Below are 15,966 nucleotides of genomic sequence, written 5' to 3' on the forward strand. Positions count from 1 at the left end.
GCTTCTACCTCCACCACTCTTCCTCCTCCTCCAAAGAAATATGACGTTTTCCTGAGCTTCAGAGGTGAGGACACCCGCACAAATTTTACAGACCATTATTTATACACAGCTTTGGACCAAAAAGGGATCTTCTTTTTTTTCCTTTTTTGTTTTTTTGTGGCTGAATTTTGTATTCAAAACTTCCGATTTGACATTCAAAGATTCGTGCGAGTTACAAAATTGTCATAATGATCTTGAAAAAGAGCATTATAGAGTAAAAGGAAAACTATAAACTGGACAACTAATAACTAGTGTGAAGGCTAGCTAGCCACGAAAGGGGCAAAGATGAGAGAAGATGCATGCATGGAAGATATGTATGTGGGACCCATCACCCATGTCTGACCTGTCATTGCACACCAAAATGACCTGTTGACAGCATGGAATGAGACTTTTCAGTTGTCCACTGGTTATTGGCTTTTTCCCCTTTTTTATTCTTTTATTTTCTACTGCATATGTATTTGTCTGAGCAGCTACAAACTCATTAATGAAATTCAAAGCCCATTCAAGATTAACATTCCAATCTGGACCAAAGTTAAACAATATGCATGCCGAGATATCAGAATATTAGGGCATCTCAAATCTAAGAATTTAGATGATCTTATAGGATCACTTTATCCGTAAGACTATTATAATTCATGTATGTTACGATATGGACAAAAATGATATGAAGAAAACAAATGGGTTTCAAATGATTCTTTATATATAGACATTTCAAATCCATACGTACCACATCTAGCCATTTTAATATTTTCAACCAAATGTTTTCTAATTTTCGTAGCAAATTTAACCTTGTTGTCATATCCAACTACTTTTTTCTTCTTTTCGAACTCCTCTATTCCAAAGTATGATTAGATGACTTTCAGATGTAAATAGGTTTCAACTGATTAAGAGGTACGGTTCCTACTAAAATTTTAAATTAAGTTATAGGAGCTATGGCTTCACTTTAAATTTATATGAACAGAATCCTGCAAATAACTTTGATTTTTTTCTTCTTCTTTTTATCATGAATTTCCTTTTTTCTTGTTGCTGAAGTTAGAAGTTGAAGATTTGCTGTGACATCATAGAAACTTTTTATCTTTTTCCCTCTTGAGTTGTTGGTGAAGTAAAAAAGATGGAAACAAATCTTAAACGACAAGCCAGCTTTTAGCACAAAATTATTAGGTTAGCAATTTCATCAGCATCCAAAATCTAAAATAACTCATCCAAGATTTCCCACTGAATAAGAGAGTACGAAATTGTAGGGCCTAATCCTCATTGGGGCCCCTTTTTTTAATTTTTTTTAATTTTTATAAATTTAACTCACTTCTGAAAATGAGAGTATCTTCTAATGTAACATCGTTCTTGATTCAACTTTTCTTTAGTATCCTTCGGGTCTTGGCTTTTTTCTTTTTTTGCCCTCCTTCATTGCCAAGCTCAAATGTATAGATATAGGATAGCTTCATAATTTCCCCACTAATGAATGTCTATCAAACTAGAATGGCAGACAAGAAGGACAATGACACTTTGATAGTTTCATCCAAAAAGAAAGGTCGGTGGCTTATTGCACTTTAAGTTTCAACTAGAATTATGAGGACTTATAGCTCAAGTGACAAAAATATCAGGGTGTACAACAGCCACCAACGCCATCCTGTATGACCCATTGAAGTCGGCAGTTTCACCAATTTTTTTTTTTCTGAGCCATGCCAAATACAACACGTATCACATTGTATATCATCTCTCTAATAAAGGTCCCACAAAGATGCGGAACCCATTATACAAGTACATCTTAGAGATGTGGTATAAAAAGATAGTCTACCTAACATATTACTCTATTGGATAAGGGTAAAGCTATGCCATTTACTTTTACCCTGTAAAGATTGGAATTTCAACTCTTGCCACTCCTACCAATAAGAAAAATTCTGAACTACAAACAAATTTCTCTGGTTTCGAAAAATTGGCATTTCAAAAAGCGTTATAGTTTTTTTTTTTCTTCTGGGCCATGCTTTCAAACAAACCTACTTCTAACCTTGAAATTTTTTAGCAATGTCGCCAATAAATAAATTACAAAAGGAAAAAAAAACCCAGAAAAATAAATAAATTAAAAAGTATGTGCTCTGTGTTATGTGCGCTCATGCGAAAGAAAGAAAGAGAAGTTTGCAACTTGCAACTTTCTAAAAAGCATAAAGGTTGTGAAGAAATCGGGGAAGTGAGAAAAAAGAGAAACACACACCCACATGACTCATCAGGGACATGGAAGGTAAAACAATAAACAAAGAAAAGAGGCCAAAATATGTTCGTCCTTGCCCTACTCTTTTTTTCTTTTTTCTTCTTTCCATCCATTTCAAATGACAAACATTCATTCCTACATCAATTTTTCACGGAGGTGAAGTTTTTTCTGAATTTCATGCTCTAAATGCTTCTTTTCCTCCTTCCCTACTCTGCCTTTGCCAATTCTATCCACCACAAAAACCTCATTTTCTTCTCTCTAGAAGCACCAAAAAAAAAAAAAAGAGAGAAAATTAACAAAACAAAAAATTGTTGCAAGTATCCACCACTTTAAAAGAAGCTTGCTTCTTGAGAAACCCAGGTCCTCCTATCAATAATCTGCACAGAATAACATGATCCAACCATGGTAGATTACAATTTAGAATCAGAACAATAAAAATTAAAAGCAGAAATAAGATGCATCTCATATTCTTGTATGTATATAATTCACATACCATCATGCTTCTTCATCAAATTTCTGGCAAACAACAAAAATATGACTAGAAACCCAACTCCAGCTGCTCCTCCCAAAATGATAGCCACTGTCTTCCCTGTATTTCCTGACCCTATTTCAATCAAGCACATTCAAAACTCAGATCAATATAATGGAAACCATTCTTAAGAGAGAGAAATACTAATCTAAGTTATCCAACTTAACAAAAAGCCCTCTTTGACAACCTAACCAGAAATTGGACAAATTGTAAAAACAAAAAGTCATAGCCCCAAATCCAAAAGAACAAAATCTGACTTCCATTTTACCTGATGAAGATGAAGAAGATGATGAAGAAGATGAGGAGGATCTCCTGGGAACCCCATTTGGGTAATAACTATAGCTAAGAAAGCACTTGTGGAGATAGATTTGGCCTGAAATGGCACTCCCACATTCAACCTGAGCTCTCTGCACAGCATTCTTCACACACTCACCACAATCTGAGTCTCCCACATCTCCTTGGCACTGCCCCAAGACATAAACTTGTTGGTAATTTGTTGTATAGAAGCCATGGCCACTCACAACACCATTCTCCAACACTGTATAGGCAGTGTCCCTTCTCTCTTCAAACCCACTTCCGGCAATATTTGTTCCCCCACAAGTCTTGAACAACATTTCCATGCCTGAAATTTGGGCAAAACCAGAGATTTCATAGAGCATGTAGCACCCAATCAGCTGAACCCTCGCAGCAATGGTTTTGCCACAGAGATTATCAGACATTTGTGGCAATTTGCTCACACAGTTGTAACAGTCAGAATTGCTGAGGTCCCCTCTGCATTGAAAGAGACCAGAGATGGTGGTTTGGCCACTGCCAGAGTTGGTTTTGAAAAACTTGGCCTTGGTGGACTGTTGAACCAAAGAACCAAAAAGGGCTGAGAGGGATTGAGAGTAAACCCCAGTTGGATCTGAAAAGGTCTGCTTTGCACAGCCCTTGTAGACCAAGGAGGTGATATCAGTAGCAGATTCAGCAAGTGGGATGATAAGCTGAAGACTGAAGAAGAACAAAAGCAAATAAAGGAAGAAATTGGGAACAGGTTTTGAGAGAAAACCCATTTGCTGTGTTCCTTTTTGTATCAAATCATGTCAGTTTTTGGAAGGTCTGGGAGGTGTTTTTGGGGGTTTTGAGAGAAACCCAGCTGAGAGCTGAGTAAAGGTTGAAGCTTTGTGCTTGAAACTGTGATTTTTGTGCTTCTTTTTGCTGAAAAAGTTCGGGTTTTGGGCTTTGGCTTCGGTTTTGGTTTTGGTTTCTGGTTTTGTATGGTGCAGAGCTGTGGTGCCTGGGATTTTCCCCTTCTCTTTGGCTTTGGATGGCCTACCTCTCTGTACATGGCAGGGGCAAGGGGCATCTTTTTTTACACCAGGGTCCAGAAAATGCACATTGTATAATTGATGGTAGAGTAGTAAATAAATTATTATTATGGGGAGAATGGACAATTAGCTTTATTTTAAGCAGTGTTTAAATATTTGAAGAGAATGAGAACAAAATGGTATATATAAAATAATAATCTCGAAAGGAGAATAAATATTCTCTGTTTAAAGAAGGTTTTGGGTTGGGAAGCAGCAGCAGTATGAAAGAAAAGGATTCTGATTTTGGGGGAGAAGAAAGTTATGAACTTTGACTGAAGCACATCATATTTTGAGTAATTGAAGGGTAGATCGTGGGGTCCAGGAGATCAGTGGTCCTTATTATAAGTTTGGATGTAGGCCCATCGGCCAAAAATCTGCAAAAGATTTGGTTAACTTGGAGGCAAAGCCTCTTCACAAAATTTTGATTCATTTGTAATTGGTATGCTTGTACCATTCTTGCCTTACATGTTGCGTTGTGATGATGATTTGTTCCCCCTTCTCAAATATCACTAGTTCACAATCACAAGTACCAAAACATATAATTATATATTTTTCCATAATCCATAAGATATGATACATGAATTTTGGTACGCCCATTTAATAACTTTATGTGGCATGTTTACTTATTCAGAATGAGTATTGTAATTATTCTTATTCATGACTTCATCTAAGTTTACTAACGCATAGCTATTTGAATTCTTATGCTTCTTGATTTTCTTTGCGTTTATCAACACGTAATGAGTCAAAACTCAAAAATAATGCGGGTTACGCATTAGAATCCGTAATCCAATACCTAAAAAAACAGAAACTAAATTGATTATGATGGAGTAGTTTTATCATACCCATTTTAACTCACATCTCCACTTATCTCAAGCCATGTAAAAGAATTAATATGCAAAAGTAAAATGCTAGCTCCAATACTATTCATCTACTTCATTTTAGATAATGTTATTTACACTTCAAAAGTAATTTCACGCAGGAGTGTGAGAAAGGTAGATGTGGCGTGCATATATCACTTACTTTCCTTTTTTTCTCATGCTTTCTTTAAATGGGAAGTTAGATTCTTTTTTATTATAATCCTGTATTTGTTTATCTTTCCACTGTTTGCATCACGTGGCTTGTAGGAGATTTTATGACATATATATAAATAAAATGCATGCAAGGAGGAGCCTTTAGCTGTACAAGTTGGGCTTTTTGAAAGCGAAAAGAATCAAGTAAATAAATAAGAAAGCTTTCGATGCATTTAGATATATAGCTGCCAAATGAAAAGAATTAGGCCCTTTTAATTTTAGAGCACATGTTAAAATACATCATAAACATGGGCTATCTGAGCTTGAAAGTATAATTTGCTTGACCTACAATTAAGGTGGAGTAAACTCTAGGTAAAGTATTTTTTTTTTTTTTCCCCTCTAATTGAGTATATAATAATGCTTTATAAGACAATCATGCCTCCAATGTCAAATTGGATACAACTGGCTATATGAAAAAGGAAATTGGAATACCAAAAACGAATTTTGGTGTTTCTCGATTGGTGTAAGTATTATGACTCTAGTTAATAAATCTGTGTATTATATTCGTATATACGTATTTTTTTATTTAAATATTTGTGTTTCCTTCCATATACCAAAGGCCAGAACCACAACCAAGGCTGTGGTCCACCAACAACAGGTATGCTGCCTTTTGGTTTTTTGTTCGCAAAGTAAGTTTTTGATGAATAATATATAATATAAATAAATAAAAACCTATATAGCCACTATCAACTACAATACATTAGGGATTTTTTTTTTCTTCCTCAAGTCTGTTTGCATTCCCTTTTGGCGGTGTTTAATGAAATATCCTTTTTTGACCAAAGATAAAGGTAAAGCTCTTTAACATGGACTCAATAAAAACCCTCGCAAGTTTTTCAACCCATAATTGCAGACAGAGTAAGTAATTGAAACTCACAGGTGGGAAGAGGCTTTCAAAGACAGAACAGTATGTTAACTTAATTCTATTGTTCTTGTGTTTACAACGATTATATATGTGAAATTTAATTATTTATATTTTTTGCACTTTGCATTTGTGAAGCTTATTCGGTTGATGCCAAGAGATTCAAATGGATTCAAACTGCAAAGGTATGATTTAAAATTTATTGAAATTTAGTCAATGGAGTTATGAACTAGTGTGATTTATATGATTTAATTAATAGAAAAAGTATAGAAATTTTAAGTTAAAAAAAGATCATTAAATTTGAAGATGCAAATTTAAGCTAGCCCACCGATCAAAAAATTCATAATTCCATCCGTGCATATACTTTTTAATTATACGAAAAATATGTGTTTTTTAATATGCAAACTTCGTACTTTTTAAAAAAATAATAATGTTTTTATAATATTGGTGATATTATCGTGTAATTTGACATTTTATTAAAAGGACAAATTAATGATATATAGAAACAAAATAGGAAAAAACCAATTTGCTTCTTCGATTATGAAAGACTACATAAATAAATGCTGGCAGAAAACACCACCACTTTCCACTTGGATAGCTTGATGGGAATTAAACACTGGCGTTGCTATATTTAATGTGTTGCATTCAAGTCTACATATTAAATATGTGCGTGATTTAAGCTTGAGGGAGCGCTTCAAGGTCTCATCTATTTTGTGAGTATTGATAGAGATAGAGACCACAAAGATTTATGATGCAAGTGCAAGGGATAGAATGCACCCATTCCTTTATTACAAGTAAAGGAATTGGGATAGGAGGCATCCTCCTATTGCTTGTATCGGAATCCAGTTTGCAAAGCTTAAAACAATTATGAATCGTAATTCAAGTAGTTAAGAGTATTTACCCTGCACCCAAAATTTTAGGTTCGATTTCCTTCTCCTTTGTATGATTGTATAGAAATTTAGAAGACTTTAGTTTGACTTCTTTAACAAAATTAAATTGAAAAATCTTAACTCAACCTCAGACTCAGTGAATTTAGTTGGTCAATCGAAAGTATCCAAATTCAAACTCTTATTGTTCCACATTACTTTTATAGACAACTGAAGATAAATTTATTTAGAGTCTTTAATCCTAGTGGAAGCTTTTTTGTTAATTCTCCAACTTTGAATTGAAATGGAATTCCCCCTTAACGAATAGGAAGCCGTTGGCTAAAAACGACATGCCGTTCATAACAAAGAAGCCGTTGGTTGCGCGTTGACATCTGACTTAGCAAAACGTCACAATTTGCTGAGAGGCGTGATCAACTGTGACTGCCTTCAAGAAATCATCAGTCTAAAACTTGAGCCTCTTTGACCTGACGAATGATTCCTTCCACGTTCCTCCTTTCCACCCTCATATTGGATTATAGAATAAGAGAGAGAACCCAGAAAGCAATTATTTTTTTGTTGAAAAACCCAGAAAGCAAAGTCCCAACTTTTTGAATATTCCCAAAATTCAGAGCCATTGACTTCATGGTCCAAAACCCCATTTGGGCATATTTGACCCTCCACTCTATACTTCCCTCAACACCTGAAGAAGCTCTCAGAAGAGAAAGAAGAAGAGGAAAAAAGAAATGGGTTTGTGTTCTTTTTTCATTTTATTTAGCTTTCTCTGTCTTTTGGGTTCTTTGTTTGGATTATGTTGTTAGAAAGTAGAATTTCTGAAAGGGTTTGTGTTCATTTTTCATTTTAGTTGGCTTGATTTGTCTTTTGGGTTCTTTGTTTGGGTGGATTATGTTGTTAGAAAGTAGAATTTCTGAAATGGGTTTTCTTGTTTCTCTCTGGAATCTTGAAGTGTACCCGAAGGTGAAGGTCAGGCAACAAGAAGATCAAGATGATCGTCGTGCCGTCAATTTTTGTTTCCCAGGTTTTCCTTCAATCCTGTAATTCCTAGTTTGGAAAGTTTAATCAATTTACAAAATTTTGCTTTCTGAGTTCTATTTCAGTCGTGGTATATTGTTATCCATGGAGTATTGAGTAAGAGGACTTTTGAAGCTTCCTGCTTTATAAATTGCGGTTGTTTTGCTCATGGATTTTGCCATTTCTACCACAGAATTGAGCTCTGAAACCTTGATTGCTCAGTCTCATTTGTATCTTTGAATTCATTTGTAATAATACCTTTTATATTTAGAATTGTTCTTAAATTTGCAGTTGTCAAGTTGAAGAAAGTGTAAAGAAACCTTTTTGTTTCATTTCATTCCTATTTCTTTGTAATACTGAGCATGAGAATTGCACAAAAAAATGTGAGAAGAAAATGAAAATTCATGATTTTTATTGATAACAAAACTCTCTCTTATAAAAATATACAAATGGTCTATACTGTTTAGAACTGTGATTAAACATACATGGTAGGGTCCAGAAAAGTGTGTCATGCGATATTCTGTGTATTGGAATGAGGAAGAATGTACTTTATTATAATACAGTTTGCTATTTGTTTGGGTGATCAGTTTATCAGTTTAGGATTGGCATGCGTATCACTTCCAAGTTAAGGAAAGTGGTAGATTGTATACCTACATTAAAGCCCTAGGAAAATGTTTATTAGTCCTCATGATTCATTATTGGTTTTCCAGACGAATTTCGTCCATGTGGCTTGACCTTTGTAGATGAAGCTCAGGCTGTTGGTTCAGTATATGTTTTTTTTCAGAAAAAAGTCTCAGTTTAAATGTCTGATTTCAGATTGAGTTATCAGAGCTTGTGTTGTTGATTTACTCCTTTGACCAATCCTAACACCGGAGCAATGATGCCATTCTTTTAAATACTACCTCACTATAGAAGCATTACTTCCCTTCCCCTTTCGCTTTACCTATTTTAATGTTAGGATAAAATTTTTGTTCATATCATTTTTTTCTTTTTCCTGAGGATTTATTGGTCTTTGGGTAATTTGACGTTTGATTTTATCTACAGAGAAGGAGCACCAAGATGTTTCTCCCCCTACGATTGCAAGAATTCCAAAATCTTATGTCCCAAGTGTAGTGATGCCATCAATATCTGTAGCTGAAGGTTTAGTTACAAAATCATATGCTTCGTGACAATACAGATTCTATCATATTTATTGGGAGGAAAAAGATTTTCTTTCTGTATGGTATATCTTCCAGTTTTGACATTTGAATGTGTCTTATGACAGCAGAAATGAAGGACAGTAAAATGGAAGAGCTGAGTAAACAGAATATTAGAGCCAGCTCAATCCCAAGGCCGCGTGCCGTCTTATCAAGTCCTGGTAATTTCTGTTCCTTTTAAATCTATATCAAGGTATTTCTTGCAATCAGGCTTTGTGGTTTACACTTAACTAACTGACGTCATGATATGGACTCTCAACTCTTAATGAGCAGATATTGTACAGTAAGTGTAAAATTGAAAAGCTGAGGATGGGGTCTTTGATAATAATACTGGATCCTACCTTTTTACTGGATCCTACTTTTTGGTTCTGGGAGACAGCTTGTTGGCTATTATGCTGACTGTCCATTATACAACAGAACATGGCAGACGCTTAATAATTAGCTATTGTCTGATATCCAATGAACTCCTCAAAGTGATGGGGGCGATGTAATCATATTTGGCTAATCTCTAAATAATTAAGATGTTTCTTTCAGATAGATTGAAGAAATTAGCATAAATTGATAAACATTGAGGCTGATATGTAGTACTTGAAACAGCAGCATGTTGTGCGGGAGTTTCAGCAGCATTAGTATATGTATTTAAAAATATGATCAACATCATGTACAATTGCTTACCTTTGTGTTTGGTTATTTTGTTTCAGAAAATGATACGGTGATCGGAAATAAAAACAGGATCAAAGCAGAACGACCATCAGCTCTGAAGAATCATAACTTGGTTAGGAAACCTACACAATGTTTTCCATGCCATATTACTGAAAATTCTACGAAAACCAGGAAGTCCAAGGATGAGAACTCTCTTAAAGAAAGGAAAGGGTCAGAGATAACAATTCCAAGCCAGAGACGACCCCCTATAAATGGAAAACCAAGCTCTACGGGAAATCAAGTGTCTTTTAGTTGCCATTAGTTTGGCACTCTTATTTGAATGAATTACTCTGATACATAATAGATCTTCCTGTTTGTTCATGAAACAGCATGAGCTTTTTCGTAACCAGGGATGTAACTATTAGATCAGTGCTCATAATTGAGTGAACTACTGCTTCTAAATTAGGTATGCCTTCTTTTATTGCAACATCATGTGGTTTGTTTGTAATTACTAATTGCCTTTCATAGCAAGAACCTTATACTATTTCTTGGGGAAAAAAGAAAAAAAAAAAAAAAAAACTACACTGTTTCTCTTATTTTAATAACTCAGGAACAAACCAAGTATAGCCGCGCGGCTATACTATTTGTTTTTTTAAAATAATTACGGCTGTACTATTTACAAATAAATAAATAAATAACCGGGTATAGCTGCTCGACTATACTATTTCTTTTTTAAAAATTACGAAAAACCGAGTATAGCTGCGGGGCTATACTATTCATTTGTTTTTTTTTTTTCTAAAAGGACAAAACCGAGTATACCTGGAAACCATTGAATTCCAAGTGACAGCATCTCTATAAATCATCCTGTCAAAGACTTGCCTTGCACCATCCACATCCCACATTGCATCAACCCGGTAATCATGGTGTTATACGAGAAAACATCACGCTTAGTCATCCGACTACAGAAAGTAGTCGCGATTACAACCAGCTGTACTATTTCTTTCTAAAAATTTAAAAAAACCGAGTATAGCCGGACGGCTAGACTATTTTTTTTTTTAAAAAAAAAAGGAAAACCTTGTATAGCCGAACGGCTATACTATTTTTTAAAAAAAAAAATTAGGAAAAAAACCGAGATTAGTGTTCGTACTTTAGTGGATTATACAGATATTGAAGGCTTTGTCGAACATCAACATTGAAGGTTGTAACGATTTGGAAGAGTTGATGGGTTTGAAAAATAACTTGGAGAAAGTGATGAGAGAGAGGACGAGGCTGATATAATAATGGCCATGGAGTTAAGTTAGTCTTTTATCTTCAAATCTCCACTCAACTTGTTTATATTGAGAGTTATCTTTTTGGTCAGGTCAAATAGTATATACGTTGAGTGAAACACGCTGATGCAGGATACACTTTGGCTTTGTTGTAACCAAGCTCTGGGATAATCTGTGCATAGTTTTAACTAGCCTCTAGATTAGTGCTTGTACTTTAGTCATACAGAGACAGAATGATCTTCCTTTTCTTTTTTATGCTTGCACTCCAGTGTTTGTAATTGTAATTGTCTCTCACATAAAGAAGAAATTTATTCTTATTAAAGTGACTAAATTAGGTTGCATTATAAATGAAAGTTTACAGAAGTTTTGTTTCTGTGTTTGTGAAAGCACTAGATAACATAGCACAAATACATTCACAAAGGGTTCTTGCCCTTTCCATCATCATATTAGATTATAGAACAAGAGGGAGAACCCAGAAAGCAATTGTTTTTTTCTTTTTGGAAGAAAGACATAAAGCAATTTAGTCCCATCTTTTTGAATAATCCCAAAATTCAGATCCCAACATCTGAAGAAGCTCTCATAAGAGAGAAGGAGAGGAAAATAGAAAGGTTTGTGTTCATTTTTCATTTATTTATCTTTCTTTGTCTTTTAGGTTATTCTTTTGTATTATGTTATTAGAAAGTAGAAATTAAAATGATTCTGAAATGGATTTTCTTGTGGGAATCTTCAAGTGTAGCCAAAGGTGAAGGTCAGGCAACAAGAAGATGAAGATGATCATCGTGCCTTAATTGACTTTTGTTTTCCAGGGTTTCCTTCAATCCTGTATTTCAATTATGCAGCAAATCTTGATCTGAAACTTTAATCTATTTCAGTCCTGGTTTATTGTTATTCATGGAGTATTGGACTTTTGAAGCTGCCTCCTTTGCCAATTGACACATACTGGACATTTGAAGTTCAATGAGATATTTAGTTATATACCTATTATTGTGGTATCTTCACGTTTGAAGATTATTTAGGGTAAAAAACTCATAGAGATTTAAATTTACTTGTTAGAGTGGTTCAATCAAGGGGTAGGTATTTTAAACTTTAGGTATGAGTTTCTTGTTAATTCCTTGGGGTGCGTATGTTTCAGAGTGCAGGGAGGGCAGCATTAAAAACGACTCGCCTTGGGAAATATCTGACTTCTTTTACATGTCCTATCTTGTGTTAGCGAGATCCTAGCTTAATTAGGATATTTATTTCCTAGTTTATGAGGATTATATTTCTTTCCTTTTTGTACAGATATTGTGTAATTAAGTTTTTATCTTGTTTCTTAGTTTGACCCTACTAGAGTTACATCCTTGTACTATAAACACCTTCTTTTGGAGAATGAAATAGAATATGAAAATATTCTACCCATATTGTTTGACTTGGCATCAGAGCCAACTTTTTTGGTGACCTGTGTATTGTGCCTACCCGTGTTCTATCCCCATTTTTTTTTCTCTACCTGTGCCGTGTGCACCCTCCTAGGATTGTGTGTTGTGTTGTCGTGTTCATGCCTTTACTATGTTCATGCCATTCCTGTGTTCATGCATCTACAGTATTTGTGCCTTTGCTTTGTTCTGCTGTGTACTCTGATGTGTTCATGCCTGTCTCCTTGCATCTGCCGTATTTGTGCCACTGCTGTGTTCAGTTGTATACTCTGCCACGATCTGTTGAGTTTCTGCTGCAATCATGGGTGATAACTCCATTCTTGGTGCTGTTGCTGCTGCTTCTGTAAATTTTTGTGTTTCTGATTCTATTCCAGGTACTGGCTCTAATACTTAGATAATTGACATTGGTGTTCCTGATCAAATGACTTATGATGCTAAATTTTTTGATGTGTTGTCTAGTAACACCTGTGACCTATACATAACTAGTGCTAATGGTTTGCCCTCTCCAATTACTGGTGAGGGCACAATCTCTCTCACTCCTACTCTGTCCTTATCTCGTGCGTTACTAGTTCTCAATATCTATTGTAACTTGTTATCTGTTGGTCGATTACTTGATACACTTAATGCTTCTACTACTTTTTATTCTACGCATTGCTCTTTTCAGGATCTTAAGACTCACGAGACCATTGGACATGGTAAACGGATAGGGGGTTATATTATTTGACATTGCCTTCTGCACCAGTTCGTGCTTGTGTCGTTAATACTGTTTAAAGTTGCAGTGTCAAAGACAAACAACAAATTTGGTTATGGCATCATCGCTTAGGACACCCGTAATTTGGCTACCTTAAGCGTCTATTTCCTCCTTTATTCCGTTCTTGTGATAAGTCCAGTTTTAAGTGTGAGACATGTATTTTGGCAGAGAGTCATCGCACTGTGTTTCCTTTGAGTGACAGTAAAGCTGCAAAGCCTTTTGATTTAGTGCATTCTGATGTGTGGGGTCCAACTCGCATTACTTCAAACGGATTTCGTTAGTTCGTCACATTTATTAATGATTGTACCCGACTTACTTGGGTTTTCTTGCTGAAAAATAAACATGATGTTGCTTCATCCTTCCAAAGTTTTGTACTATGGTGTCTACTCAGTTTCATGCTCGGGTCGAAGTATTCCACACCGATAACTGAGGCGAATATGTGAATAACACTTTGGCATCTTTCTTCCTTGCTCAAGGTATTATTCACCAAACGACAACCTCATTAACTCATCAGCAGAATGGTGTGTCTGAACTTAAGAATCGTCAGTTACTTGAAGTTGCCCGCTCCCTTATGTTGGACATGTCTGTTCCCCATCATCTTTGGAGGCATGCTGTTTTATCTGTTGCATATTAGATTAATCGTACTCCTAGCTAGGTTCTTGATTTCAAGACTCCACATGATGTGTTTGGTGACCATGTTTCCCCTGTCTTTGTCTCCAAGTTGGCTCCTAATGTTTTTGGGTGTGTTGCCTATGTTCATGTCTACTCTCATCAACGGAGTAAACTTGATCCTTGTGCTCTGCGATGTGTTTTTATTGGTTACTCTTCTACTCAGAAAGGTTATAAGTGCTATCATCCACCTACCCAGAAGGTGCATGTTACTTTAGACGTGACTTTCCATGAAGAAGTGCCCTATTATGTCTCTCCTTCCTCTCCAATTCAGGGGGAGAGAGAGAGAGAGAGAGAGAGAGAGAGAGAGAGAGAGAGAGAGAGAGAGAGAGAGAGAGCGAATTGGAGAGTCTTGGATTGGAGAATGATGTGTTTGAAGATACTCCTTTCAGGAAGGAAACGACTTGTAGCACTGAAGCAAGTGATCGGTCACCCATATATGAAGATGAAACTTGTGGTCCTTGTGAAGAAATAACTGATCGACTTTTGGAACTCAGAGTAGTCGCCCATATTTGGAGAAGAAGCAGGTGCTCTTGGTGTCGAAACGATCGGTCACACTAAAGCAAGTGACCAGTCGCCTATATCTGAAAATAATGACTGTGATTCTTGTATGGATGAGTTTGATGCAAAACCCCTCTCCTCTGTCAGTGCCCCAATCTACTTGTGATAGTGAATCAAGTGAGGTAATTTCTAATGATCTATCTGTGTCAACTTATCAGTTACCCCCACGAACCACTTGTGGGAAATCTAAAGTATATTATTCTCCTGATATACATACCAAGTTTAAATATCCCATTAGCCATTGTGTATCAACTTATCGTTTGTCTAAGTCATATGCATCATATTTGTGTCAATTATCTAGTGGATGTGTGCCAACTAATCTGCATGATGCTTTATATAACCCCAAATGGATGGATGCCATGAATGTTGAAATGGATGCCTTGAACAAGAATAAAACATGGGATTTAGTTCCTTTGCCACGAGGGAAGAAAGCTGTTGGATGCAGATGGGTGTTTACTTTGAAGCATAAAGTTGATGGTTCCATTGATCGTTACAAGGCTAGATTGGTAGCAAATGGTTATACTAGGACCTATGGAGTGGATTATTTGGAGACCTTTGCTCCAGTGGCAAAGCTCAATACTGTGCGTGTACTATTGTCCCTGGCTACTAACTGCGACTGGCCCTTATTACAATTCGATGTCAAAAATTCATTTCTACATAGTGACCTCAATGAGGGGATTTACATGGATCTCCCTCCTGGTATTCCTGTAACCTCTAAGGAGGGTGTTGTGTGTAAGTTGCGGAAGTCTTTATATGGATTGAAGCAGTCTCCAAGAGCATGGTTTGGGAGATTTGCAGCATCTATGAAGAAATTTGGGTATGTGCAGAGTAACTCAGACTATACTTTGTTTCTAAAGCGTCATAAAGGTAAATTGACAGCTTTAATTATTTATGTTGATGATATGATTCTGGAGATGATCAGGCAGAAATGCAAAATCTTCATAAGTATATGGCTTCCGAGTTTGAGATGAAGTCATTGGGTGATTTGAAGTACTTTCTTGGGATTGAAGTTGCCAGATCTAAACATGGTATCTTTCTGTCTCAAAGAAAGTATATTTTGGATTTACTTGCAGAGACTGGAATGTTAGATTGTAAACCAATTGATACCCATAGTGAACAGAATCATAAGTTGGGGTTGTATCATGATGAAGTCCCTACAGATAAAGAGCGTTATCAATGACTTGTGGGGAAATTGATTTATTTATCTCATACACGTCCTGATATTGCATATGCAGTGAGTGTAGTGAGTCAGTTTATGCATTCTCCTAGTGAAGATCATATGGGTGTTGTGATGCGCATCTTAAGGTATCTGAAAGTAACTCCTAGAAAGGGGTTAATGTTTTGCAAGTATGGTCATACATATGTGGAAGGGTATACGGATGATGATTGAGCTGGTTCAGTCACTAATAGACGTTCTATGTCTGGATATTTCACATTTTTTGGTGGTAATCTTGTTACTTGAAGGAGTAAAAAGCAAAAAGTGGTGTCTAGGTCTAGTGCCGAGGCCGAGTACCGTGGGATGG

At 35.9% G+C, this 15,966-nt stretch overlaps 2 protein-coding genes across 3 annotated transcripts; one reads left to right on the forward strand and one right to left on the reverse strand.

Moving 5' to 3' along the window:
- Positions 1–2,231: 2,231 nt before the first annotated feature.
- LOC117615697 (plasmodesmata-located protein 2-like) lies at positions 2,232–4,252 on the reverse strand. Its single transcript, XM_034344832.1, has 3 exons — positions 3,043–4,252; positions 2,739–2,849; positions 2,232–2,622 (listed from the first exon to the last, which is right to left on the reverse strand). The coding sequence occupies exons 1-3, from the start codon at positions 3,824–3,826 to the stop codon at positions 2,615–2,617; spliced, it is 903 nt and encodes a 300-aa protein (XP_034200723.1). The 5' UTR covers positions 3,827–4,252; the 3' UTR covers positions 2,232–2,614.
- A 3,094-nt stretch (positions 4,253–7,346) lies between these two features.
- Positions 7,347–10,297, forward strand: LOC117613513. 2 transcript variants are annotated; one of them, XM_034342121.1, is made up of 5 exons: positions 7,347–7,662; positions 7,880–7,951; positions 8,989–9,084; positions 9,209–9,301; positions 9,842–10,297. In XM_034342121.1, exons 1-5 carry the CDS (start codon positions 7,659–7,661, stop codon positions 10,102–10,104), a joined length of 528 nt encoding a protein of 175 aa, XP_034198012.1. In that variant the 5' UTR covers positions 7,347–7,658; the 3' UTR covers positions 10,105–10,297. The 2 variants fall into 2 exon arrangements, with proteins under 2 accessions (XP_034198012.1, XP_034198022.1); XM_034342131.1 differs by having other exon boundaries at positions 9,212–9,301.
- The last annotated feature ends 5,669 nt before the right edge of the window (positions 10,298–15,966 follow it).

This window comes from Prunus dulcis, chromosome 1 (assembly GCF_902201215.1).
Source record: "Prunus dulcis chromosome 1, ALMONDv2, whole genome shotgun sequence".
Lineage (NCBI taxonomy): Eukaryota > Viridiplantae > Streptophyta > Magnoliopsida > Rosales > Rosaceae > Prunus > Prunus dulcis.

Coding starts and splice junctions, on each gene's coding strand:
- LOC117615697 (XM_034344832.1), bottom strand. CDS start 3,826: ATGGGTTTTCTCTCAAAACCTGTTCCCAATTTCTTCCTTTATTTGCTT. Junction 2,850..3,042: donor ATCTTCTTCATCTTCATCAG/GTAAAATGGAAG, acceptor TGATTGAAATAG/GGTCAGGAAATACAGGGAAG.
- LOC117613513 (XM_034342121.1), top strand. Junction 9,085..9,208: donor ATCAATATCTGTAGCTGAAG/GTTTAGTTACAA, acceptor GTCTTATGACAG/CAGAAATGAAGGACAGTAAA. Junction 9,302..9,841: donor TGCCGTCTTATCAAGTCCTG/GTAATTTCTGTT, acceptor ATTTTGTTTCAG/AAAATGATACGGTGATCGGA.